This window comes from Carassius carassius, chromosome 17 (genome assembly GCF_963082965.1).
Source record: "Carassius carassius chromosome 17, fCarCar2.1, whole genome shotgun sequence".
NCBI lineage: Eukaryota > Metazoa > Chordata > Actinopteri > Cypriniformes > Cyprinidae > Carassius > Carassius carassius.
Window position 1 is genome coordinate 9,823,841 of NC_081771.1, and position 25,303 is coordinate 9,849,143.

Consider the following 25,303-nt stretch of genomic DNA (forward strand, 5'->3'; position numbering starts at 1 on the left):
ATCGTGATAATTTTAGTCACTATAATCGTGATATAAAATTTTCATACCGTCCCATCCCTACTATGATATATAATACTTTTATGATTGTTTGAACAGACATTTTTGTTTTTGTAACGAGGACCTCTGTAGTTTTTTAAAACTGACACACAAGGGTTAACAATCTGAACTGAAACATCAGTTCTGGCATGAACACTGATTACTAAAATGTGTGATATGATCTTACTAAAATGATGGATTCAACTCTATTTGAGTTAAGGAACTAATATGATTCCTTGCTGCGTTCATTGTTGATTAATCATACACTCCAATATTTAAATTTTCTCATGCAATGAGATGAGAATGAAACAACTACTTTCACCTGTTAGAAATGTAGAGTAACTTATGATATTTTGTTGGCAATGACGTGCACACATACCCAAAAGATAACATGCAAACATCAATTTTTGATGACATGATTTCCAGGTTTACAGTACATGTTGTCAGAGACAAAGTAAACAGATTTAATACTTATTTGTTGTCTCTTTTTTATCATGCTAAAATCTAATTGTACATTAAAACAGGCCAAACCACTGAAGCTTTCACATTGTCCCAAAAGCAAAACCGACATTCACACGCACACATACAAAGTAATGATAACAAAGTCAAGTTTCTCTTCGGACAAATCGAGTGCTTCTATGAATCAATACACAGATTAAGTGAATAAAAGAATACTGTTAAAAGAAAACATTAAGTCAGGGCTAATTTTGACTTTATGCTTTATCCCTCCAAAAAGTAAGATTCAGGAAACATTCTAAAAGTGCAATTTGTTCTTGGTTTTCTTTTGTGTGTTTGTTTCCATTTGAGTACCTAAAGTACATTGAGATGCTTCTGGAGTGCAGATCACAGGTATCCTGGATCCTGTGGTTCGGCTCAAAGTTAAGAGATGTTACTGAAAACGGAGGACGGATAAGGGTATATTGAGCCTGGTACATGGACGAAGATTGCTTTTGTTGGGTATTAACAGGGATTTGGGTTTAAGACCTTTCCAAAATTCCAAACCAAAGGTCTTTTTTTCTGTTTTATTTGTCAGTCAGTTTAAAGGTGATCTATGTTTAGCTTTAGCTATTTATTTTGAATCATGTCATGTTCAAGATACTGGCAAGAATTCATTTATTTCATTTTCTCCCAAAAATGATGCAAGTGACACAAAAGAAGATATCGCTCCCTTTATCTCTGTATCTTTTTGCTTTCTATCTAATCTCCTTCATTTTCTTCTCTGGAATCATTGATATCCTTTAAATCTCACCATTTCTTTTACTGTGTTGGAGGCACAGGGGCATTTGGATAGAGAGAATCCCCTGGGAGTTGAGTGCTGGATTCTGGAGTAAAAAAGATTGAAAAAAATCTATTAAGACAATTATACATTGATCTAAATAGGATAATCTTTCACCACACTGATATAAAAATGCAAAGAAAAGTGTATTAAACTACATTATGTCAAAGTTACCCAAACTGGGGTTTGTAAAGGAACTGTACCTACTGGACCTACTGTATATTTCTATGTCATTACCATGCGCTGATCCAGTCTGTGTGTTGGTGGGCGGAGAACTGTGAGATGCAGATGGAGGAGCTTCACTGTGGGCATTAGGGGTGCTCACGGAGGCGGGGCTTTGTGTTGGGGGCGGGGCAGAGGCGTTAGTGACAGGCTGGTGGGGTACAGATGGAGTACTGCCAGATTGATTGGCAGGCTGGTTGCTATGGTGCTGGTGTTGGATCTGCTGGAAGTGTTGCTGTCGGGCTCTCATCTCTGCATACTTCAACTGCTCCATATGAAACGACTGACGATCAGCAAGAAGCTGCTGCCTCTGATACTCCAGCTACAAACAATATACAGATATGCAGATTCATTTTCAGTTGAAGGAACAGGTTTCCTAAAAAATTTATGATTTTCAGTGAATAGTGATTTCTGTCTGTTCCTCATAACATATTATATACATTTTTTTAAAATCATCGTAATCAGCGTTGTTTACTTTCATGTGTAAACAATGCACACGCTTTATCCTGAACCTAAACAATGCTGATTACGTTGATTACATTCTGGAAAACTCGCCAAAATGGTGGAAGACTTTAACTCAGGGAGAAGAATTGTTGAATAAATTATATAATTATTGTGTTCTTTGCGCACAGAAAGTATTCCCGTAGCTTCGTAAAATTAGGGTTGAACAACTGATGTCACATGGACTATTTTAGGACATGAGGCTGAGAGAACCCTTTAATATTTTTTTCTTATTTTTTGTAAAAATATCAAATCATCATTAAAACAAGATTCATTTTACTTAAAAATGAAAAAGTTTTTCAGATAATATTTTCAGAAAACAAATATTTTTCAAATATAAATCTCTAAATATTAAAAAATAAAGGTTAATGCTTAAAAAGTGTAAAATACAAATAAATGTAATGCTTCAACAATTATTAGATAAAAAATACTAAAGTATCCTAATTTTTGTTTTAAGAATGTTTCAGCTTTTACTGGAAATGATGGAAATAAAATCATACAGATTTTGATAGAAATGTCTGTGAAATATTCTTTAAGGCAACAGATGTATAAAACTATAGTTAAATTAATCTGAATGTAAATATATTGATTTAAAATAATAATCAATTCTACTTGTTGACTTACGGCCTCTCTCTCTCTGTCCATGATGGTTTCCAGCTCTTCAAAGTGTCTGAGTTTGATCTCCAGTTTCTTCATCTGGGTCTCTACCAGCAGAGCCACCAGAGACTTGATCTTCCTTTCCTCCACTGCTGCCAAGTGCTAAAAGGAAAGAATACAGCGTTCAGTGTTTAATTTGCAGGAAAGTTGTTTGTTTTCTCACCATCATGTCACCTTTTCACATACCTTAGCTTTGACGGCAGCAGCAGCGAGTGCAGAAGCAGCGGCGGTGGCCAAGTTTCCCTCTCCTACATCTCTCTCCACCTTTGCTTTCTTCTCTCCCTCACTCTCTCCATCCCTCTGACCCTCTTCTGGTCCCTCCTTCCGTTCTTTATCCTTCTCGCCATCGGCTGCCGAGATCACAAAAAAGAGTTCAAGTAAGTATTTTTACCTCTGCATTTTATAACTTTAACTGTTTATGAAAATAACACACATAGTGGCAGATGTTTTTTTTTTGTACTGAGGTTTCACAAAAAATGCATTAGCATATATGCATCTTTTAATCTTTGCATTTGACTTTTTTTATGTAACATGCATTTTATTGCTGTAACATACCCATTTCTGAGTCTGTTTTCTCCGTCTCTCTCTCTGTCTCCCCTTCTCTCACTCTCTCCTCCTCTTTCTTGCCATTCTCTCCTTGTTTTTCTTCCTCCTCACTGGCTCCATCTTTGCTCTCCTAAAATTTCACAGAAATAGGAGTTTTGCATGTGTTAATATTAGTAAAGTATCATAAATCTCCTTGAAATATTGAACAGCACAACTGTTTTCAACATTTATAATAAGAAGAAATGTTTCCTGGACACCAAATCAGCATATAACAATGATTTCTGAAGGATCATGTGATACTGAAGACTGTAATGGCTGCTGTAATGTTTTAAATTCTAATAATATTTAACAAAATTACTGATTTTACTGTATTTTTATCAAATAAATGCAGCCTTCTTCCAAAAACATTTGAACATCCAACCACATCTCTTCAATGGTAATATATATAAATATATATATATATATATATATATATATATATATATTTATATACAGTATATACGTTCTATTTATCCATACTTTCAATGCAATCTAGACTTTTGGAGTCCACTACATAGGCTATGTTTTATTTTTTTTGCATAGTTACCTTATTGTCTCTTTTATCTTGGCTAGATTGACCATCATTGCTCTTATTCTCTTCAGTTCCATCCTCAGCTGAAAACAATCATACACAATTAGTTCCTTTCTCACTATTCTCCAAAAAACATCAAACACGTACAAATTTTTGTTCACGTACAGGGTTTGTCAGAATCTTCGAGGATGGTTCCTGCGATGCCGCTGCCCTCCAGGCCGTAGAGAGGGTCTGGCCTCCCACTTGCTCTGGCCGCATCCTCCACTCGACGCACATGAGCCTCCACCAACGCAGCCGGGACCTCCTCCTTCATTCGTGAAAACTCCTCTGAGAAAGAAAAGAAATATGACATAAACACAAGTCAATTTTGGATATTGACAGCCTCCATTTCTAACAAATGTTGAAAAAAGAAGAAAATTTCATACAGTTATAGTCACTTTGAGAGTAATAAGATGCTGACTTTTATTTGTGTGTGAACTATCACTTTAATATGGTAACTTCTCACCAAGTGCAGATTTAGCTGCAGCGGAAGCCACTCGAGGGTCAACCACAGAGGCCAGGAATGCCACAGTACTCATGACAGGATTCCCCGCCTGACTAAAGGGAATTGGCTGATGGGCCAGCGGGCCCAGGGAGGAAGAGCTGTCCTCCAGGTAGGGGTCTTCGATCGGCAGACGCAGGAAGTGGAGGATGCACTCATCCTGGGTGCGGCTTCCCACGTGCTCCGATACTTTATTCCAGTCATCTTTATACATCTCTAGACCCTGAGAACAAATAGGAATCGTAAAGTCAAGTTTACATTCCTGCTCAAAAGTTTGAGGTCAGTAGGACTTTTTTTTTTAATTACTACTTTTCAGGGACTTAACGGATCAAAAAATTAAGTAACAATAAAGACTTGTTACATTGTTATTATATTTCATAAAATTCTAATTCAAAACTTTCTATTTATCAAAGAATCTGAAAAAATGTAACGCGGTTTCTACAAAAATATTAAGCTGATGTAAACTATAATAACTATAAATAAATGTTTCTTGAGCACCAAATTAGCATATTAAATAGATTTCTGAAGAATCATGTGACACTGAAAACTGGAGTAATGTCTGCTGAAATTTTTATCTTTGCCATCACATGCAGGAATAAATTACATTTTAAAATATAATAGAAGAGAAACGTTATTTTAATTTGTAATATCACTTCACAATATTATGGCTGTACTGTATTTTTGAACAAATTATTGTAGCATTAGTGAGCATAAAATAATTATAAATTGTAACAAATAAAAACAAATACAAAACTAATTTCATATGTATAGATTACCTCTAGCAGTAGCAGCGTCTCCTGGTCTGTCCATTCCCGAGTGGCACTGTCAGCATTTTTAGTCTGTGGAAAGACAGAAGAAACTCCTTCATTTCTCTCATAGTGCTGCTTAGAGTCATCTTCATACTTCATATTTACAAATATTATCATATTCGCTCTGCCCTATAGGTGATGGCCGGCTCTTACTTTAGTTGGGCCGCTCTTCTTACTGTACACATCTGTCCTCAATCCAAAGTTCTGCAAGTCAGCTGGTTTGTCCTTTACTTTGTCTGGGAATGACAGCATCTGTTGAGAGGATGGAGTCTAGAGGGAAAAACAACGAAGAGCTTAGATAACCAATGACCTCAATATAAAACAAAAATTGTATTTACTCAGAATGCCATGAACTTAAATCTACTCAGAAAAAAATAACAATAAAAATGATGGCTGTCAATGAAATTAAATGTTTAATTTAACTTTTTTCCTAGTTTATATGTTAAAGCCTTCGGCTGCTGTTGAAAGTATTGAGTTTGAAAATCTGTGTGATCACACCTGCAGCAGGAATAGATGCACTTTACCTGAGATGCTTTAGGCTGTAGTGGTACCAGACTCGATGGAGTATCTGCCAGCACATGAAAGTGTGAGGTGGGTGGAGGCCCCATGGGAGTGGGCCGACTCTCTGAATCCACCTGATAGTTAATCAACCCCCACTGTTCCAGGAATGCATGGACCCTTTTCACACACATCAAATGTCAAACTCAAAATGCATCTAAGTTGAAAAGAAAAATACATATATAAAATAAACATATAGGCCTTTTTGTTTTCCCCCAGACCTCATAATAGCACAAACATCTCCAGCCAGGTTCCTACGGCAGGCTGTGGAGGTCAAATACTCCTTCGGGTTCAGTCTATATGTGTCGATCATGAAGTTACGGTATGCCAGATAGCTGTAACACAGCAAAGTGTAAGGAAGACACAGGGTTAATAAAGCTGATCATTGAAGGTCAGAAGACATATTTAAGTACAGATCAGCCTTTGTGGGAATGTCCACCAAGAAATATTCTTACATTTCAGGAGTCTTTGACTTGTTTTTCCCATTGAAAAACTCAGGCAGTGCCCTGCGCTCTATAGCATGGACACTAAAAGAGACAGAAACAGTGTTCACTTCCTATTTAAATGGCTGATTCTTGATCAGAATAAGTTTGAAAGTTGTGTGTAGTCACAGTACCTGTTATAGTCAAACCAAGCGGCATAGCTAGGGATAATGATATGATGGGTCTGTTCGGTGACATTATCCTCATGAAGGTCCGCACCCTTCACCAGTTCTCCTTTCACACTCGGAGAACCTTCTTCTTCTTCCTAGAAACACCCAAACACATAGCTAACTATGAAAACTACTCAGGAAATACAGTGGGATTTCACGTTATTGATAATCTAGTCTTTATTAGTCCAATGTTTCAAAATGTGAAGATTTGATCAATTTAAATATTGAGAACGTTATACTATTTTAAGCTCACCAATCAAAGCATGGCATTAAATCATGAAATAATAAAAATGTCTAAACACATTTTTATTTTTAAATTCATATTTTCTTTTCCAATTTTTAAAAAAATTAACATAATAAAAAAAGTTGATAATTAATAATTAACACAAGTTATTATTATTTAATGTAAATTTTAAAATGAATACATTAAAATCTCATTCAAAAATAAAATGGTGCAAAGCATTTTAAAAGCATGATTATTATTTGGTCTGAAATCCAGCAGCATAAGTAAAACTAAACATACAGAAATGTGAAACTTGTGAGCAGAAATACTGCGAAATGTGGTTTGTATAATTGCTGCTATACCTTCCCCACAGTCTCCATTGATTCATCCTCTTGCTCATCTAGGTGTGAAAGCAGAAAAAAAACTGAGTTATTTTGCACATATACTTAGACTTTATGGTACAAGAAAAAAAACTGTTAATTAGCACAGAAAGATGAAGTATGTGCTTTTTATGTTAAAATAGTTCCTCCTGTCGATGCTCTTCTGTGCACAGACAGCTGTAAATACCCGTTCATTGGCTGATATCCCTGTTTGGTGACATCCTTTGTTTTTGCAATTCCACTTGATGCCATTAATGGCACAGAAAAGCACACACTTCACCTTTCGGTTAGTTTGAGTGGCAGGTGTGTTAGAGACAGACGCTACTGTAGACACATACCCAGGTCAGTCATAGTGCCTCCTTTCACTGGAGTAGAATCGGAGTCCTTCTTTGTCACTAAACACACAAATATCAAGATTACACACAATCTAGACTAACTCGTTAGATAAAACCAATGTGTGTGAATGTACCTGTTTTAGGTAGTGTTGCTTCCTCCACTGCAGGCACAGGTGAGGGTTCATCTAAATCTTTTGTCAAATCTTCCTGTTCTTCTTCTCTCTGTCCTCGTTTGGACTTAGTGTAGGGAGTAGTGGGCCTGAAAACACACAGAGGTTCACATTTAAAATGTAGAAATCAAACATTAAAATGAAAATCTAACAAATGCCACTGTTTCCAGTAATAAAAATACCCTTTCTTGGTGTTTTTCTTCTTGCTCTCTTGTGGTGGAGGGGTAGGAGATGGAGACGGGGAGCGCTTCCTTTTTTTGGCACTGCTGGGTTTTTTATCCCTCCTTTCATCTGGAGCGCTCACTTCATCTGTGAGAGTCTTTGCTGAAATTCTCTTCCTCCGCAGTCCTCCTTCTCCCACCTCATAGTCTTCCTCATTCATCCACTCGTTAAACTGATCTAGGTCCAGAATCCACTTGGCATGGACCTAAACATGCATAAACTTACAGTCAGGCGATAAATGGCTGACTTTCTCAGATAACCATTTGCTAATTAGTGATATTGTAAAAAAGACAGAGAGAGCAGGTGCTAGACAAAAGAGACAAAGAAGAAGAGAGGTAAAGGCTCGGAGACAGATGGAGAGAGGTAAGGGGGGGTTTCTAACCTTCCTGGGTTTCTCAGCAGTGGGCGGATCCTCCACAGCAGCCTCCACCTCACTGGCTGAGAACCATGTGTCATAACTGCATCATGAACACAACACATTAATCCTGCATTCACATACACACCTGAACTCTGTGTGTTTGTGTATGTGTGTGTACAAGCTCACCTATCAGGCCAGTAGCCCCAGTGTAGCAGCATCTGTTTGTCTCTCTTCATTACAGGACGAACCCACTCTTCTGAAAAGCACACACTTACAAGTTACAATATTACTAATGAAAAACTTTTTTTCTTGTTTAACAGAGGAAACACAGGTTTTACCTTTGTGTTTAGCCCTCTTGTACCCTACGCGTGTATGTGGATATATTTTTACACCACAAAAACACAACAGAACGTACCGTCCTCCAGACTAGCAGGGATAGGCACCACTACATGAGAGCTGGACAGCTTATCTTCAGTCACAGACCCCTACAAACACACACACATTTCTTGATCCTGTGTGACTTCAAAGAAATAGGGTATTACATACAAAACTAAGTGATATATAAAATATTTAATACATTTTTTCCCTTATGTCAATTTAAAAAAATGCAATGATTCTGATGCCAAGAAATTTTTTTTCCAACTACTGCTTGTCAGTAGTAGAAACTATTTTGTAACTTATACTGTATTTATTGTATAATAAATTAATAAATATAAAAAAAATTAAAAAAAATAACCCTCTCTCTCTCTCTCTATATATATATAAATATATATAAAACAAATAGTTTTAGGAAGTACCTGGTGTCGTTTGATGATGTCCTTCAGTTTTCCCAGTAGCTTGGGCTCTATCTCTGAACTCAGGTAAATCACAGGTCGGGACAAACAGTTATTCTACAAAGAGAACAACACATCATTATTCAACATTTCTCCTCACACATGTTCATACTTATAAATACCAACCATATCATGACCACAAGTGATGTTCTTCTGACTGGATAACTGTGTGTGTGCATGAAATCATGTGTTTGATACACACCTGTACCAAAGACTTTTCTATAGTCATGAACATTTCAACATTGCGGTCCATTCTCGAAGGATTCTGGAAGTCAAATCTCCTCCTGATGGATAGAGAAGTGAACAACTAATGAGTGTTAATTTGATTTCTGGTCTGTAATCACTGAATGAGCACATCACTGCTAACATTAAAGGAGTGATACACTAACTGAAAGTTCAAATGTTGCAAAAATGTCATGCAGAATGTATCCAGGAGCATAAGGACCAATTCACACCATGAAGGAGGCGAATCACGACTCTTCTGGTAAGTGTGTCATAGGGTTAAGTGTCAGAGAAATTATACAACAGCTGATTAGGCCACTCAAATAAATGGCAAACGTACATATTAAATGAATAGACCACATGATGAAAGAAAATTTTTACAGGATATTTTTGTTAACAATTTTCATTCAATTTTCAATTCACAGTACTAAAAGTACTAAAATGTGCTTTATGGTAAAGCACTATCTATCTATCTATCTATCTATCTATCTATCTGTCTATCTGTCTATCTGTCTGTCTGTCTGTCTGTCTGTCTATCTATCTATCCATATAAAACAAATTACTAATTGCATATTGTAGTATATAAAAGTTTAAAAAAATTTACCTTTTATTTTTATTTAATTTAAATCAAATTACATTTATAGAATGTATGTATTTATAGTGGCAATTAAATAATAAAGAGAACTGAAAGAGGGTAAGAGAAGACCATTACCATCCTTGATCACTCTTGAACTTGTAGGCAGCAGCCAGAATATGACACAGAGCTCCTCCAGATTTGAAATCCAAGAAACACTTCATCTAAGGGTGAGATGAGAGCTTCATCAGCACTCTACAATTCTGATCACTTTAATGCATTCGATTCAATACTGTTATGAAAGAGGTCTTGTGTGAATACCGGTAGTTTAGTGAGGGGAGGGTTGCTGACATGTCGGCCAAACACTTCCTCCTGGAACTGAAGCAGCTGAACCACCAGACTTGACAAAGATTTATTTGTAGGGGGCTCTGCTTGAATATACTAGAAAAAAAACAGAAAGTTTTAGACATCGAAAAGCATAATAAAAGGACCACCCACACATACATACATACATACATACATACATACATATAATGCATCATGCTGGCAGATTAATCAGTCAATATTCGACCATTCTGATACTATTAAAAAAAGTATTATTTTTTTGTGAATTGTGTGTTCATTGGAATCCTTAAATTGTTTTACATATACAGTGGTGTTTAAATTCATGTTAATTCAGCCTTTCACTCAAATTCAGTGTTGATAAAATATGAAATTAGAATAATGTAAATGCAAAAAATATTTTACCAGGCAATTGATCCAAAACATTCCATAGGCCACAGTATTGCTTGACCACTAATAGGGACATGCTTGCTACATCTACAGTCATCACAATCTACATCACGTGACATTTTAATAGCAGTACTTTTAAATTATATAAAAGTGAAAGAAGAAAGGCTGTAGTCTACAGCTTTAGTCCAGTGTTTGTCACGACCGCACATATATTTAGTAATTTAGATGAATATTTTTAGTTCTAGTTTCAGTTTTCATTCATTTAACGCTTCAAGATTCATAGCCTTTAGCCATTTGTATATTATGTGTGCAATGGTAATTATGATAAAGGATTGTTTTGAACTACATTACATAATAACAGGTAAGTTGTTGCAACTGAAAAGATAAAAAATATTCTTCCCATCCGTCTGTAACACATGGCTGTTTTTACATACACGGCGCGCGAGGCGGATTTGGCTGCACATCTGGATTCACGCACTTGCGCTGCCAGCACCGCAGCCCCGTTACACGAGCTGGCCTTTCATTGCATAAAAGAGAAAGGCCATTCATAAAAACATATTAGATAAGGTAAAATGACTATCCAGATGTGTGGAAACGACATCGGATATTTTTAAATAAAGCCAATTCTTGGGTACGTCTTAATATTTTTCTCAAGACGCGCATGCAGCATCTTCTATTGTCTGAGACGCGTCAGACTGTGGATTTTAAACAGCTGGATTTCTCCCCATCTCCTTTCTGCCTACCCGCCTCGAGTCTGCACTTTCCTGCACAAATATCTCAATGACCGTTCGCGCTGGTTACAAATAAACGGATGGTACCTTTTTATAATTCTTGCCCAGCCAAACCCGGACATTGTCGAACTGCGAGACGGTATCAGACGCTTCGAAATATTTTACATTCGGGCCGCCGTCTTTCTTCCGTACCGCCATCTTTGTCTGCTCGAAAGTTTGTCTGCAGCGCCCCCTGGCGTTCATTTGTTTTTGCTAGAAAAGTCGAACGTAATAGTCGACGGATAGGAAACGACCTCCATTCTGGTTAAAATTACAGGATTGCGCTTCTATTGTAGATTAGTAAAAACCTGAGCCGAAATGGCGGACCAAGGTTGCCAGTGTCTTCCCGGGATCCCATCCCCCTCCTCAAATAGTGAAATCACGTTGAGCTTTGCACAATAGATTGTTGTAGTCCTCATATTTTAGTAAACTTGAAATCCCTCTAACAATTGCCGTCAAATTGTACAACTGTAACGGCAGATCACCCAAACCACTTGATTTTTCAATGCTCAACAATATTTCCTCCGCGCCAGCAAACGGTAAGTAATTTTGAACGGTGAGTGATAATTACAGGAACCAAATGTGCCATTTTCATCATCCAATTAATGTGTAACTCACGGCGTTGTTAAACTGGATGCACTTGACTTGACCATCCCGAACTCTTCAAGTTCAAGTCTAGTTTTTGCAGTAAATCGCAATACCTAAAGATTTCCAACAGGTAGAGCTGTTGTCTAAAGTAAAGTGTTGTCAAAGCTGTGTCTGCTTTATTGCTAGTTTTTCGGTTACGGTTGGGTCACTTATAAACACATGACATGGCCTAAAATGTTTTCTCATGTTCTGCCCGTTCAGTGTGCAGTAAACATTCTAAACATGCTTAAGTATCAATATGATATCTCGTAACTTTTCTTAAATATATGTGCACTGAATAATCAATTGCTGCATTGTCATGCTTACTGTATGATAACATACATTACAGACTTGTATCTATCTATCTATCTATCTATCTATCTATCTATCTATCTATCTATCTATCTATCTATCTATCTATCTATCTATCTACCTACCTACCTACCTACCTACCTACCTACCTACCTACCTACCTACCTACCTATCTATCTATCTATCTATCTATCTATCTATCTATGCCTGTCTGTTGCATAAAGTTTTGATGTTCATGTCTATTTACAAGATGTGTTTGTGAGGATCTTTCAATCTTCAGTGTTTTCTCAAATTACATCTTAAAATCTGGCCTTGCGTAGGCTACATAAAAATTTGAGTTGTAAAGACCTGCAATGTCAGTGTAGATGGACAAACAGTGAAACATTCTCTTTCCTGACCTTGTTTCTGTCAGTTATCATACTTTAAGAGAGTTTTGGTGTTTCTGTCTAGCCAATCTCTTTGACCTTTTAACTATTGTCGTTCAAAGGATGCCTAGCCATCTATCTCCCCTCATTACCAAGGAAAAGTCTCTGCGTCTGATTGTGCGTGTGTGAGACAGTGAATAGTAATCAACACTGTCAATGGCTTCCGGACTAATTAGTGGTGTGTTTGAGAAAAGCATAGAGTGTGTTTATTTTTTTTCAAATGGCTAGTCTTGTTCTTGATTTCAGTCTATTTTAATTGTTTTTCTACCTTATGCATTCTTTTTATGGGAGTTCTGAAGCTCAGTTTCATATTGAGGGAGGCATGTATTGATTATATGTTGGTTAGTTAAAAGATTGCTTGGCCTTCATGTCTTCAGGCTGTTCAAATACACACACTTAACCAAAATAAACCACTCAGAATATTAAATGTCCTGCTTTAATTAAAAATGGAAGACAAGTTGAAAGAAAGATGGGCAAGAATGTGTTTATTTTTTATGTACAGCATGTCTAGTCTTTAACATGCCAGATTAAAAGTCTATAATAATGATTAATTACACAACTGCAAGGCTTTACAACAGCAATCAATCTACAAGTCAAATATTTAGAAGCAAATTTACTTACATTTTATATTGATATGGACACACATGTGAATCACATACATCGCTGATACATGCACACACACACACACACACACACACACACACACACACACACACACACACACAGATGGATCAGGTCACTTTAAATGTTAAGTCCACTAATCAATCCTAAAGGATGTTTGTGGCATTATAGAGGTTAATTTATAATTATTATTTATAATTTCACAATAATCTCAAAGTTCCTCCATGACACTGTCTACATACTTAGCAAACATAAAGGCTAAAACGCTAAAGAGTTTCCATGCCATGAAATGCATAAAGCCTTTACGAAGTTATACACGCACATACATAATGGTGCAGAGGGAGCATAGTGATCTATTAAAGAGCAACAAGATAATTCTGGGTAATCCTTAAAGGTACTTTTTTTTTTTAAACCAAATGGATGAGCTTTGAACAAAACATACTGTAATTGTGTTAACTGACACTGCGATTCAGAGAATTTACATGAAAAATATTAACGAAATAATTGTTCTGTTCACCATTGGTTGGCTAAAAAAAAGACTCTCAAGGTAATTGCCTTAATCGGATATCCATTTTCCAAAAGTTGATATGAAGTCTGTAACATAGTTTGGTTAAAAATTATCAGTGGTAGTGTAAAAAACAAATTTTTACCCTGTCAAAAACAAGCTGTTTTGTAGCATTTACCTTGAAATGGTAATGAGCTCTGCTGACCCCTCCCCTCTCTTCCGAGATGCTCTCTGAGGGACTGTTTACTTTAGCAGCATTAAACCTGAAATTTGCTAATTAGCACATTTTTTGGAAAGTCGATTTGCAAAGATTCATTAAAAAAAACCTTACACCCACTTCTACTGTGGGTTAAGCTGGATCACGAATGATTCGCGCAAACATAGACTCATTTATGTAGATCGGGGGTTAATTCTCTTCAAAAACAAATGTAATCCACTGCGTCTTCAGATGCTCAGATGTCAGGGGTATGACGACTGCTGTGTTCAATATTATATCCAACAACAGAACACCTCAATCTTAGGAGTCATTCTTGTCTACATCTGCTCCGGCGGTGAAACAATGGTGGACTGATGACAGTCACTCAGGACGGGTCTAAAGTAAGAAACAGCAGTCCAGTCTGTGCTGAAACGCTACTATCAAACAAACTATTGTGGGAGGGGCCTGTTTTTGTGATGTCACACATACAGGCATCTGAGATCAGCTCGATTTGAGAAAGGGGTAAAGATCTGAGTAATACAAACAATTAATTTTAGGGTGGTTGTGTACACACACTGCCAACACACATTTATGTTTAAACAACTTGTAAAAGTGCATGTAGAATCATACGACTCCTTTAAAAGTAGCACATACACCATGATCAGACCAAGATGACTGTTAGCAGTACAAAGTCAATACAAAGCATCTATAACTTGATTAAAGTCAACATGAAATCAGATTTGAATAAATTATATTTACTTTCTAAATTCACATAGTGTTATTGTGATCAATTAATCTGTGTACATTATTCCAAAGAAAAAAGTTTGTCTACATAATCTTTCATTAAAAATGTTATAATTTGCTTCACGTCCAAAAAAAGCTTAGTAAGCTGTCTTTTCTTCTTTAGAATATTTTTTGTGGTATATAGTTAATGAGTTAGTTCCACTGATATTTTTTTATTAGTTTTTTTTTCTTCTTATTTTTCCAAGCTGTTAAGATTTGTTTTCAGACAATGTTTGTTGTCTTAATACTTTGGCAGTAACTTAAGTAATACTTTTTTTTCTTTAATTTAAATGTACTGAGGCTTATGATTAAAACATTATGGAAGTAGACAAAATTTAGAGTTTAGACCACTCATAAACAGACCACTTTTTACAGTCCAGTTAATTGCCAGTGGATAAAATCAAGTCCCAGCATATGTTTTTTCTCTTTAAATATCCTGTTTCACTTTGAATTACATCATATATGAAAATAAAATGGGTTGCCAATGCTGCTGACTTTGTCACTATCATCATAAAGTATCAGTTTTGAAGTTCATTTGACAGGTTTTTTTCTCTTGGCGTTATATCATGTTGTATCGCTTGTATCAGATGTTGTTGTCTATCAATTGGCCTGATGTGATGGTGTTAAATATCTGATAATATATTTATATTTTGGAATGTTTTGTTAGTCGGGGTAGATGAGAAAGCCACTGAATGTGCTGTATTTGTTGGTGTTTCCTCCATGCACTTTTCCGCCATCCAGCTGCACGCAGACTTCATCTCCCACGTCTAAATGCAGGATCACACTGTTAGAGGCGTAGTCATAATTCTGATCGGCATCCTGAGCAATCGCACTGGCCCTCACCTAAGAGATGGAAAGAGAGAGAATAAATGGTTTTAATGTTTATTAAAAGATAGAGTACATTATAATAATCAGGGGAGAAAGAGTAGACAAGTGTTCAATGAATAACATCTTGAATTCTTTTAAATATGATATCTGTCTGCTTCTACCCATTGTCAGTACGCAGATGCCTTTAAATACTTTAACCTCACTGGAAACTGGCAATCTTTCTCTCTCTAGCAAACAGTCTTTCCCTCATGTCTTATGATTTCTCATCTCCTCCCACAGAACAGAGAGAGAACAAAAGACCAAGACAGACCAAGGTCCGAGGGAATAAGGCTTATTGATCTGTGTGTTGCATGTGTGTGGTGTGTAATTCATTGGAAAAGGCTGTTAAACACAACATGTACCAATGTAACAACAATGTAAAAATTTACAAATTTGTTAAAATGTTAAACTCGTATAAAACCATTTCTTCTGCATATATCAGGCTTTAGCAATATTAAATTACAGTAATGCCAACCAGGTTATTTGAAGGAGAAGAAAAACAAAAAAAACAACAATGTTGTAGCCTACAAGATAAAGGGAGGACTAAAAAAATCAACAACTAACATTTAATAATTTTTTTGAACATCAGCATTAAAATAAACACATCTGTCTCAAACAATTCAGGTCAAAACACTGATTAATGTCTATACAGCTTCAACCAAAATCAAATTTTTGCACTGATAATTAATGCATGATCCTAGTATATGTAAGAATCAAAGCATAATTAATGCTTTGAGTCTTGTGTATAATTAATGAGTATTAACTCAAATTTATTTAATTCTCACTGCTTACCATTCAAGGTCTGCTACCATCAAATAATCTATAATCTCTCTCTCATATATATATATATATATATATATATATATATATATATATATATATATATATATATATATATATATATATATATTATTTTATTGTTTTTTAATCCTACATTACCCATAGTACACTTTGTACTTTTGAAGAAAAATGTTTTCCAAATATATTTCAGTCGCGTCTCCAAGTGATCGACGTTTTCTTGAGTTGTGCTTAATTCTTCTCACATCTACTCATTAATTATCCCTGTCTTCCCCTCATCTTTCTTTTCCCAGCACCTCTTCCCCCATATCTGTTCATTCCTTGCAGCATCTATCCATCTTTTCAGCTGGAATCATAATAAAATGCAGGTCACGCGCGTGTCTCCACTGCGCGTCTCGTGTTGGCTCGTGTCCCTGTCCAGTCTAAATCGGATTGATTAACGGCGCGAGGTGGCAGCTCCCGCGGGAGGCCTGGGGCTGCGTCAGGGCCTCGCTGCTTCGGTAATTGCCCGGCGCAGTGGCTCGGCTGTTGCTCCTAATGGGGCCCACTCCTCAATAACTCCACTGTATCACAATAAACGGAGCCTCGTACCGACCACCGGTCAAATGGAGTCACCAAGTATTAACTGTGCGTGTGTGTGTGTGTGTGTGTGAGTGTGTGTGTGTGTGAAATAGAGAGACTTAGCTAGCATGTGTGTTGTGTTGTTCCCCCCAGTGATTTCAACGACCCGTTATTAGATTAAATAGCAGGTCTTCGGTTTAAACTATACAGACAGATTCTGACAGAAACAGCGTGATGATAATGCAAAAATACTTGTTAAATAAATTCAAGAACCAAATAGCCTAAAATCAGAAAAACATCCAATTGTCAGAAGTGAAAATAATACACAGAAATACACAAATTATTGGTGGTGAACCTAATTTATTTCATTTGGTTGTAGAGGTAATTTATTTTAGCTGACTTTTATGAAAGCCAATGAAATAAACTACACATGACACAGGGCTTTCTGCTGCTTTTAAATTTATTTTCATTTTTTTTTCAGGAGTGTAGTCCTATTTATTTTAAAATTACGTTACTTTGGATTTTATTTGTTTGGCAATAAAAGCACATAAATGTGTTTATTCCTGGGAAAAAGATCTGTGGACTTCAGCTGTGCTGTACATAATGTTCATAAAGTTTCATGACTAAGTAAATTTCTTATAAATTGTAATGTAAATTTCTCATCAAAAAAAAAAAATATATATATATGTATATATATATATATTTTTTTTTAGAATGTCACTCCTCTTGCATACACAGAGGGCATGTAGCTTTACCACAGTCTGTAACCTCAAAATATACCATGTTCTCCACTGCTAAAGGTTAACACTGTGATTTATGAATTCATGAATGAACCATTTATCTCCTGTAATTTTGTATTCATCAAATCCCGTTTCTGAGTAACATTTAAAAGGCTAATTGGTTATATGACTGCAGGGCTCCATGTATGACTGATTTTACTTGCTTTCGCTTATCTGATGCAAGTACTTTTAATTTCACTTATATGTATTGGTCAGAAACAAGCTTGTTGGAAAGAAAAAGGAACTGAGAAAGATCAGTTTTGTGACATAATCTAAGGTGGATATGAAGCCATGCAATTTGAACCTTCTCTCTTTTTTGTCCTCTATAAATCTCCATCTTTCATTTTCTTTTTTTAATCTTTGTTTAATTGAGTGAGCAGAGGTGGACATTGAGAGCATCACTGATATGAAACGAGAATGAATTAAATGAATGTGCCAAATTGTTCGCCACAAACATTTCAAACAAATTTACCAGTACTTAATGGCAGCATTGCATAACTCTTCTTCACTGTCAGTCTCTTTCCACAGTCCCTCCTCAAGGTTAAAGGCTCCAGGTGTGTGTTTCTTAGTATGTCCTTTAACTAGTAAAAATGACAGTACTTGAGAATGTAAGTGCCTTGCATGATGCATGTTTCATGTATGTTTTGTACTGTCTGTCCTCTCCTGAATGGGCCTCCTCACAAACACAGGCGTATTCTCAGAGTTCATATTAGATTAACCTTTATTCCATGCAAAGGGCAGTGAAAGCACAGGAAATGAGAGTACAGATACAAAAGAAGAAAACAAGACGCAGAGAAAGCGCAGATGCGTAAACAGGGAAAAGGGGTGTACAAGTATCTATTTCAACAGCTGCAAAAACCTGTCAAGGTACTGTGGGATTACCTCATTAACTATATTAATTAATTAATTAGAGGATGTAAACTCATTAGCTACTGTGTAATTGACAGGATGTTCGAGGCTTTTCTAACAACTTCTCTGAATCACACCTTAATTAGTGCCGTGTTACTCTGACGAGACCACGGAGAGGGAGAGATTTTCGCAAGAGACGGGTAGGTGAAGTGCTAAAGCTGAACCCAAAGTAAAAGCAAGTCGTACACTGGGATGAGAAGAGACATGTTTACATAGGCAAGAATCAATTACTGAATTAATTAATTGAATTTGTAATGAGAAACAAGTTGGCTGGGTATTCTACTTGAGTGACATTAATTTGTGGACATCGTGCTCCCGGCTGCACAACTCAAGATGCTGTTTTCCTTTCTTATTCAGCCCCATGCAATCTAGCCCTGCCATGAGGAACCAAACTTCAAATAATAAGTGGCATTTCACAAATAAATTAATATTCAGAGTTCTCTAAAAATAAAACTAACTGCCAGAATCTCGCTGCAGTTACAGGCTGTATTGGATGGAAGATCATAGATGTTTATAGTATCAGCTTGTGTAAATCTATGACCTGCAATGAGGTCAGCAGTCCTTTCTCGTTCTGTCTCTCACTTACACATGCGCTCACACTTTCTGTCGTTTTGCTCATCTGTCTTACTTACACTGATCTGATGCTGTCTGTGTCTCTGGCCTCGCAGTAACACTTTCTCCCGACCTCTCTGTCGGCTCTCCTCTGATTAGCCATCCATCTTCCTCTCCTCTGTTCATCTCTCTATCATCCCACACCATTTTGCCGCCTCCCATCGCACACCCTGCTCATCTGGGTGGGCTCTCACTTTCAGGTTTCGCCTTTGCCTTTTTTATTTAAAAAAAGCTATAATAAATATAGCGTAAATATAATTTTACAGTGTTATGGGCAGGTTTTCCAACAGCTTCTATATGAAAATGAAAAGTCTCACCCACCTCATGTTAAAATCCTGTACGGTTATTTCTATGGAACAAAAAAGAAGACAGAACTCTTTGTGTCAATACATTAAAAGTCAGCGGGGTCCAAAACAACATTGGACTCCAATTGTGTCAATTTTGCGGACAAAATGTCTTCTTTGACGAAACGTTTGCATTGACATTACGGTGAGTAAATGATGGCAGAAGTTTCATTTTTGGATGAACTATTCCTTTAAGAGCGATTCCAAACTCATGTCGGTGTGGTATGTTTGTGAGAATGCTTTGAGAGGACCTTGAGATGGGTTAAATAATTTAGCTAAGGGGAGAGATAATTAATGAGGGCAGAGATAGACATTTGGCAGAGTGTGGCTCTGTGTGTGTGTTTGTGTGTGGCCCAGGTGGAAAAGAGGGAATCTCATCTTAAAGACATGAATGATTTAACACAAGAGGAGATCACTGGAATGACAATAAATACTTACTCTCCTCATCTTCTCACTTTCCGCATCTCGTCCTCAAGTTAATGGAGGCTGTGTTGAATCCTGAGCAGTCTGAATTTGGCCTGCAGCGCATGAGCTATTGTATATTCAGCAATAACATGTTTTTAGTATATTAGTAGCAAAGACATGCTGCTCCTCTAAGAGACAAACCGAGTAACAGCATTCAGTACAGAATTCAGGATTGTATTAATATTGCGATTACTCATAAAGTCAATTCAGGTAACTTTTGATCAGATATTAGTCAAAAAGTGTCTCAATTTGTCCTGAAACTAAATTCAAAAGGTGACATTGTGTAGCAGTTTCTCAAATGAGATTTCAAAATGATTTTTCATTGTATTTTGGTTCACTTTATATTCTAATATTAATATAATATTTTTGACATAAATATAACCAATTACTTGTTTAAATGTTACCACTCTGAACAAACACTGAGGTGTGTTTTTGGAGGGATATATTTTTAAGGATAAATCTGCTGGTTTAAATTGCGAATCCACTGCATGAGTTTGGCTTCACATGCAAAGCTTGTGTATTTGAATCAATGATGTTTGCAGAGAAGGATCATATAACTAGTCCCACCACTAGTATTTCACAGATAAACTTTTTGGATCCCAAAGCAGCGGACTGACTACAATCAGTTTCTTTTGTGCTGGATCATGATGAACAGACAAAGGGCATTAAAGGCAGGTGTTATGTCATGTTAATGGAAGTGCGATGAAGGGAAGCTGACAGTTTTCTACAGTCTCATTAAAGGGCTTTCATCACTTCCTGTCAGATATATCTGTCACAAAGGGCCAAAAGCTCCAGGAATCTTTGTGTGTGTGTGTGTGTGTGTGAGAGAGAAAGACAGACACACAATATGTAAACACATGTTGCCAAGGGAATTTTTATATCTCTTTGGATAATCCCCGCTTTCTGTTCCACTACCAGAAATCAAAACTGAGCGGTTGAGTTGAGAGCGCCTGAATCCCAGATCCGTGTCATGTTTCACCAGATGGAGAGTTTTTTTCTCTCCTTACTTTTTTCATTTATTCTAAATCCACGGGTCCTGTGAGGACTGTCTCCAGCTGTTGCATTTCGTTCCACTCCAGAGAGAGTCAAAGAGAGCGTTTGCTTGTTTGTGTGTGTTACAAATGTCCTCTTTTTCATCAGAAACTGATTATGCTATTTCTGACTCTTAAAATAATAAAAACATATATAAAGTTAATTCTGTTAAAATGGACTGTTCAAAATCAAATCATATTTGAACCCATTTTGATATGCTATACTCTTCGCAAGTCGTCATTGTCTCTCTCTCTCTCTCTCTCTCTCTCTCTATATATATATATATATATGTTCGCATTGCCTATTTTTCCCCACTTTAGGTATCTACAGCAAGGCTTCAAGTGATAGGCTGAGAAAATGACTGCTGAATAATTGAGAAGCTGCTTTACTGGATCCTATTTGAATGTTTAATGCATTCCTTAATCCTGCCGGCGAATCTAATATTTGTTTGATATTTCAGTCAAATCACACTCTTGTTTTTTACAATTCATTCACGTCTGACATTGTCTACTTAAAATACCACTAAAAACTTAGTTTGCAAACTCTTCCATTGCACAGAGTGAATCAAAGGCTTCACCAGGGATGTGCAAAACTAACAGTTTAATTGGCTGTCTTTAAATTTATGAGTTGGAATTTGTATTGAATTGGCCATGGCCCACAATAATCCAAATTTTTTACTGGATTGTAATTCAACAATTAATTTTCTCATTGTAATTCAAATGAAATCTTGTTTTACAGCTGTCCACAAAAGTTAATATAATTTAAATATGGTTAATAAGCTGATATACTAAATATAACAGATAAAAACTATCTATCTGTCTGTCTGTCTGTCTGTCATCTCTCTGTAAACTTAATCTTCAAATCTAAATTTTAAAATAAGGATTTGTCAAGCCAGTGTTACTTAGTCTTGACAAACTTTGCTTTTCCAGTCAAACTACATGTACAGTTTTTTTTTATTAATTAATTAATATAAATTCTGTTTTTCTACATTCGAAATCTAATTCTGAATCTTGTTTCCTCCCTTAATATAAATTCAGATGTTTAATTGGAATTTAAAAGGCATTCTCAATTCAGCTCTAAATGGCTCACAGTCCTTGTGTACACACACACACACACACACACATAGCCACAGTCACATGTGCACATCTCCTACCTGTCCATTCTTCTTGAGGTCGGCCCACATGCTAGTTCCATCTCCGCCCCTCATGAGCACGTGATAGGTGAAGAAGTAGATTCCAGGAAGAGGGCAGGTGAACTTGCCTGTGGTGGGCTCATAGTAATTCCCTACATTTGTCACCACATCATCAAACTTGAGTATCTCACTCCCCTCATGTTGCTTGCGGAGACCAGCATAGAAGGCAATTTTGGGGCTGTAGAATGATGGGATGTATCCCCCTGGGCCTGGTCCTGGAGGTCCAGGTGGACCTGGCTTTCCTGGTTCTCCAGGTGGCCCACGTGGGCCTGGGGGGCCTGGTGGCCCTTGGTTTCCACGAAAACCTGACTTGCCTCCTCCTCTGCGTCCTGGGGTGTCGGGAGGAGGAGGCGAAACAGGTGTTAGTTCATTGGTGGGCGTTAAAGAGTCACAGACCATCTTGCAGCTTCCAAGCATCTCATAATGCGTACCTCCACCTCCAGACCCACCCAGTTTGGTGCTGTGGACCAATAGCGGAATAGCGACCAGTAGCACCAGCACCATGGCCACGCCCACTGCTGCCCCAATAACGCGTTTCCTGCGGCTGAGGCGCGAGGCAGCGATAGAGAGGAAGTCCTCCTCCCCTTTAGAAGAAACAGGCCCGGCCAGAATGAACACTGGGAAATAAAAAGCACTAAGGTGAGATAGAAAAGTTAACAAGGGACTCCGATACGATGAAACGTGGCTTGTGTCTGAGGAATGAGCAAAAATAATTTTTTTCGATATATAAAAATATCCACTGTCAGCAACAAACAAATCAAATGTCCTATATGGAATAAAGTCTTAAAGGATGTCTGTGTTCAATTCCTTTTAAAAGTTTAAATTTTTGCTATTTTCCTCCTCTGCTTGCATTTACTATTTCAAAATCATGAACACCAGACCCAGTTATTGCTCCATATAAACAGCAATTCTGGATGATCCAGTGGGTTTATATTGTCATATAAATATATATCACTTGTCTGACATGAGTAACATGGGGGATTTGGTGTCTCCAAATGTCCGTGGATGGAGATTCTATCAGAAGATGTGGAGGTATATTTCTCAGGGGTTGCTGTATGGCGGTGGCGTTTCCTTAAAGATTGGTTGAGTGACAACTGTGTGGCTTATTTTTCCATGAAAAGTTCAAGAAACATTCTGGAAAGTTCCCAGAAAAGTCCATGTCCACTGCAGCATTTAAACACACTCTGGCCCTCCTCTCACAGAAGAAAGCTGTGACTGTGATTTAAATTTATCAACAATCCACTCTGTATATTTTTTGACAGTCTTAAACCTTCAATTGCATATACGCTCTTTGCTTGTAAATGTCCTGTAAGCCCGATGGTAAATGGATGGTAAGATATAATTTTAAATCAGGCTCACAGCACTCTGGGTGATTTTCAGTTCCCGCTGGTCTTCATCAAACTTCAGCGAAATAACATTCAGGTTCCAAGATCAACCTCCTCTAGCATCTTGACATGTTTCTCACTGAGTTGAAACATAGAAAGAGCTAAATTAGATGAAATGGAAAACTTATGACACATCATTGAAGAGCTGCCAACGGATTCACTGACGCTTACTGAGAATGTGCGCTGCTATTATTTTAGTTCAATATTATGAATTTAACTGTAAAAATAAGCTTTTATGAACAAGGTCTCCTGGTGACATGCATATAGTATTATTTTAATAATCATTGTTATTTGAATGACTATAATAATGCCATCAGAGTTGGCATCACAGACACTCAATATATCTCCAAAGAAACTACAAACAGTATCAGTAATCACAGATTTCTTAATTTAAATAATCAGATAACAATCAATGTTGTGTCAGCTGATTGTTTCCAAGTCTTGTCCATTTAACGTTACATTCAAATACCAATATATGCGCATATTAACTTTTGTTTGTCACTAGGCTGCTCATTAAACCATTAGTATGTTTCCTGATTTTATCCCCCAATTTGATTCCAGTTAAAAAACATATAATCAGAAATGTATATTAAAAGTTTGTAAAACATTAAGAAACAAATGACGACGGTAAAAAAAAAGAAAAAGAAAAAGAAAAGATATTTACCTACCTAATAAGTTCCCAGAGAATATGAAAATTGATGAGTAACTCCGCGAGACAACGCAGCTCCTCTCTCGTGCGCGAACAGCTCAGAATATGTCAAAGAATCTCGCGCCTTCGGGTTTTTCTTTAACGGTCACTCTGCCGTGACCGTTGTCAGATTGAAATATCTCCTGTCTTCTCCTTTTGCCGCTTCTTTGCAACCTTTTTTGCTTCTTCAAGTCAGTTCATTTTAAACACACCTACTTCTATTTGGGGATCCTTAAACTCCTACTGGCGCTTGAAAAACATTTTTGGGTGACATAATTACAAATTAAAAGTCGACTATGGCAATATTTTTGTTAAGACATCGCCAAGAAGCAACAGTTTCTCACTTGTTCGATTTGTGTGAGGAAAAGGCACTTCCACCCCCGGGATGTCTGTCGCGCGCTCCCCCGCCCTCCACACAATTACGCGCTCGCGCTCACTTGCACCAGTCTCCCCAGATCAAGAAATTGATTTCCCGAGGAGATGTGCATCCTAATAGGGTTGCTGTCTACCCAATTAGTACTTATAAAAATAAGTCAGCTTGTACTGGTATGCTGTCACTACTAGCAGGAGTGAGGGATGGTCGCAGCAAGAAATATAGGACCGACTGTAAAATTACTGTCTGTCTAGCCTAAATTTAAATACAGAATGTAGGATGCCTAGTGAACAATTCGTATGTACTGCTAAATTCTTACATATTAAGAGTTTAGCATGTACAGGATTATGTATCACCCGATATGTTACAAGGGATATAATGTAATCATTTGCTAATTTGGTTATCATGGCACAACATTTTAAATTACAGCAAGGGACCATTACACTCTTGAATGAAAGTTCTTTTAAAAATCCATGGAACCTTTCCACTGCACAAAATGTTACTGGAAATAGATTCTTCAGATTCTTCAAATATTCTACACAGTAGGCTAAGAAAAAAGGGTTCTTATAAGAACTGTTCACTGAAAGATTCTTTGGAGAACCTAAAATGATTATTCTGTGGAACCAAAGGTCCCTTTTGGA

The 25,303-nt window shown here is 37.0% G+C and overlaps 2 protein-coding genes across 3 annotated transcripts; both read right to left on the minus strand.

Annotated features, from left to right (window-relative positions):
* Positions 1–64: 64 nt before the first annotated feature.
* Positions 65–11,367, minus strand: LOC132161029 (SWI/SNF complex subunit SMARCC2-like). The gene is made up of 26 exons (XM_059570796.1): positions 11,237–11,367; positions 10,008–10,127; positions 9,825–9,910; positions 9,093–9,174; positions 8,855–8,947; positions 8,473–8,542; positions 8,244–8,313; positions 8,082–8,157; positions 7,660–7,904; positions 7,442–7,566; positions 7,311–7,367; positions 6,955–6,992; positions 6,334–6,464; positions 6,173–6,244; positions 5,939–6,052; positions 5,684–5,837; positions 5,313–5,429; positions 5,127–5,189; positions 4,315–4,573; positions 3,975–4,136; positions 3,825–3,892; positions 3,248–3,368; positions 2,879–3,042; positions 2,660–2,794; positions 1,550–1,856; positions 65–1,358 (listed from the first exon to the last, which is right to left on the minus strand). The coding sequence occupies exons 1-26, from the start codon at positions 11,345–11,347 to the stop codon at positions 1,294–1,296; spliced, it is 3,105 nt and encodes a 1,034-aa protein (XP_059426779.1). The 5' UTR covers positions 11,348–11,367; the 3' UTR covers positions 65–1,293.
* Positions 11,368–13,047: 1,680 nt separating this feature from the next.
* On the minus strand, positions 13,048–24,663 carry LOC132160499 (complement C1q-like protein 4). Of its 2 annotated transcripts, none has more exons than XM_059570173.1 (3): positions 24,270–24,663; positions 22,178–22,833; positions 13,048–15,500 (listed from the first exon to the last, which is right to left on the minus strand). In XM_059570173.1, exons 2-3 carry the CDS (start codon positions 22,718–22,720, stop codon positions 15,321–15,323), a joined length of 723 nt encoding a protein of 240 aa, XP_059426156.1. In that variant the 5' UTR covers positions 22,721–22,833; positions 24,270–24,663; the 3' UTR covers positions 13,048–15,320. The 2 variants fall into 2 exon arrangements, with proteins under 2 accessions (XP_059426156.1, XP_059426155.1); XM_059570172.1 differs by lacking the exon at positions 24,270–24,663 and adding an exon at positions 23,576–23,670.
* Positions 24,664–25,303: the final 640 nt, after the last annotated feature.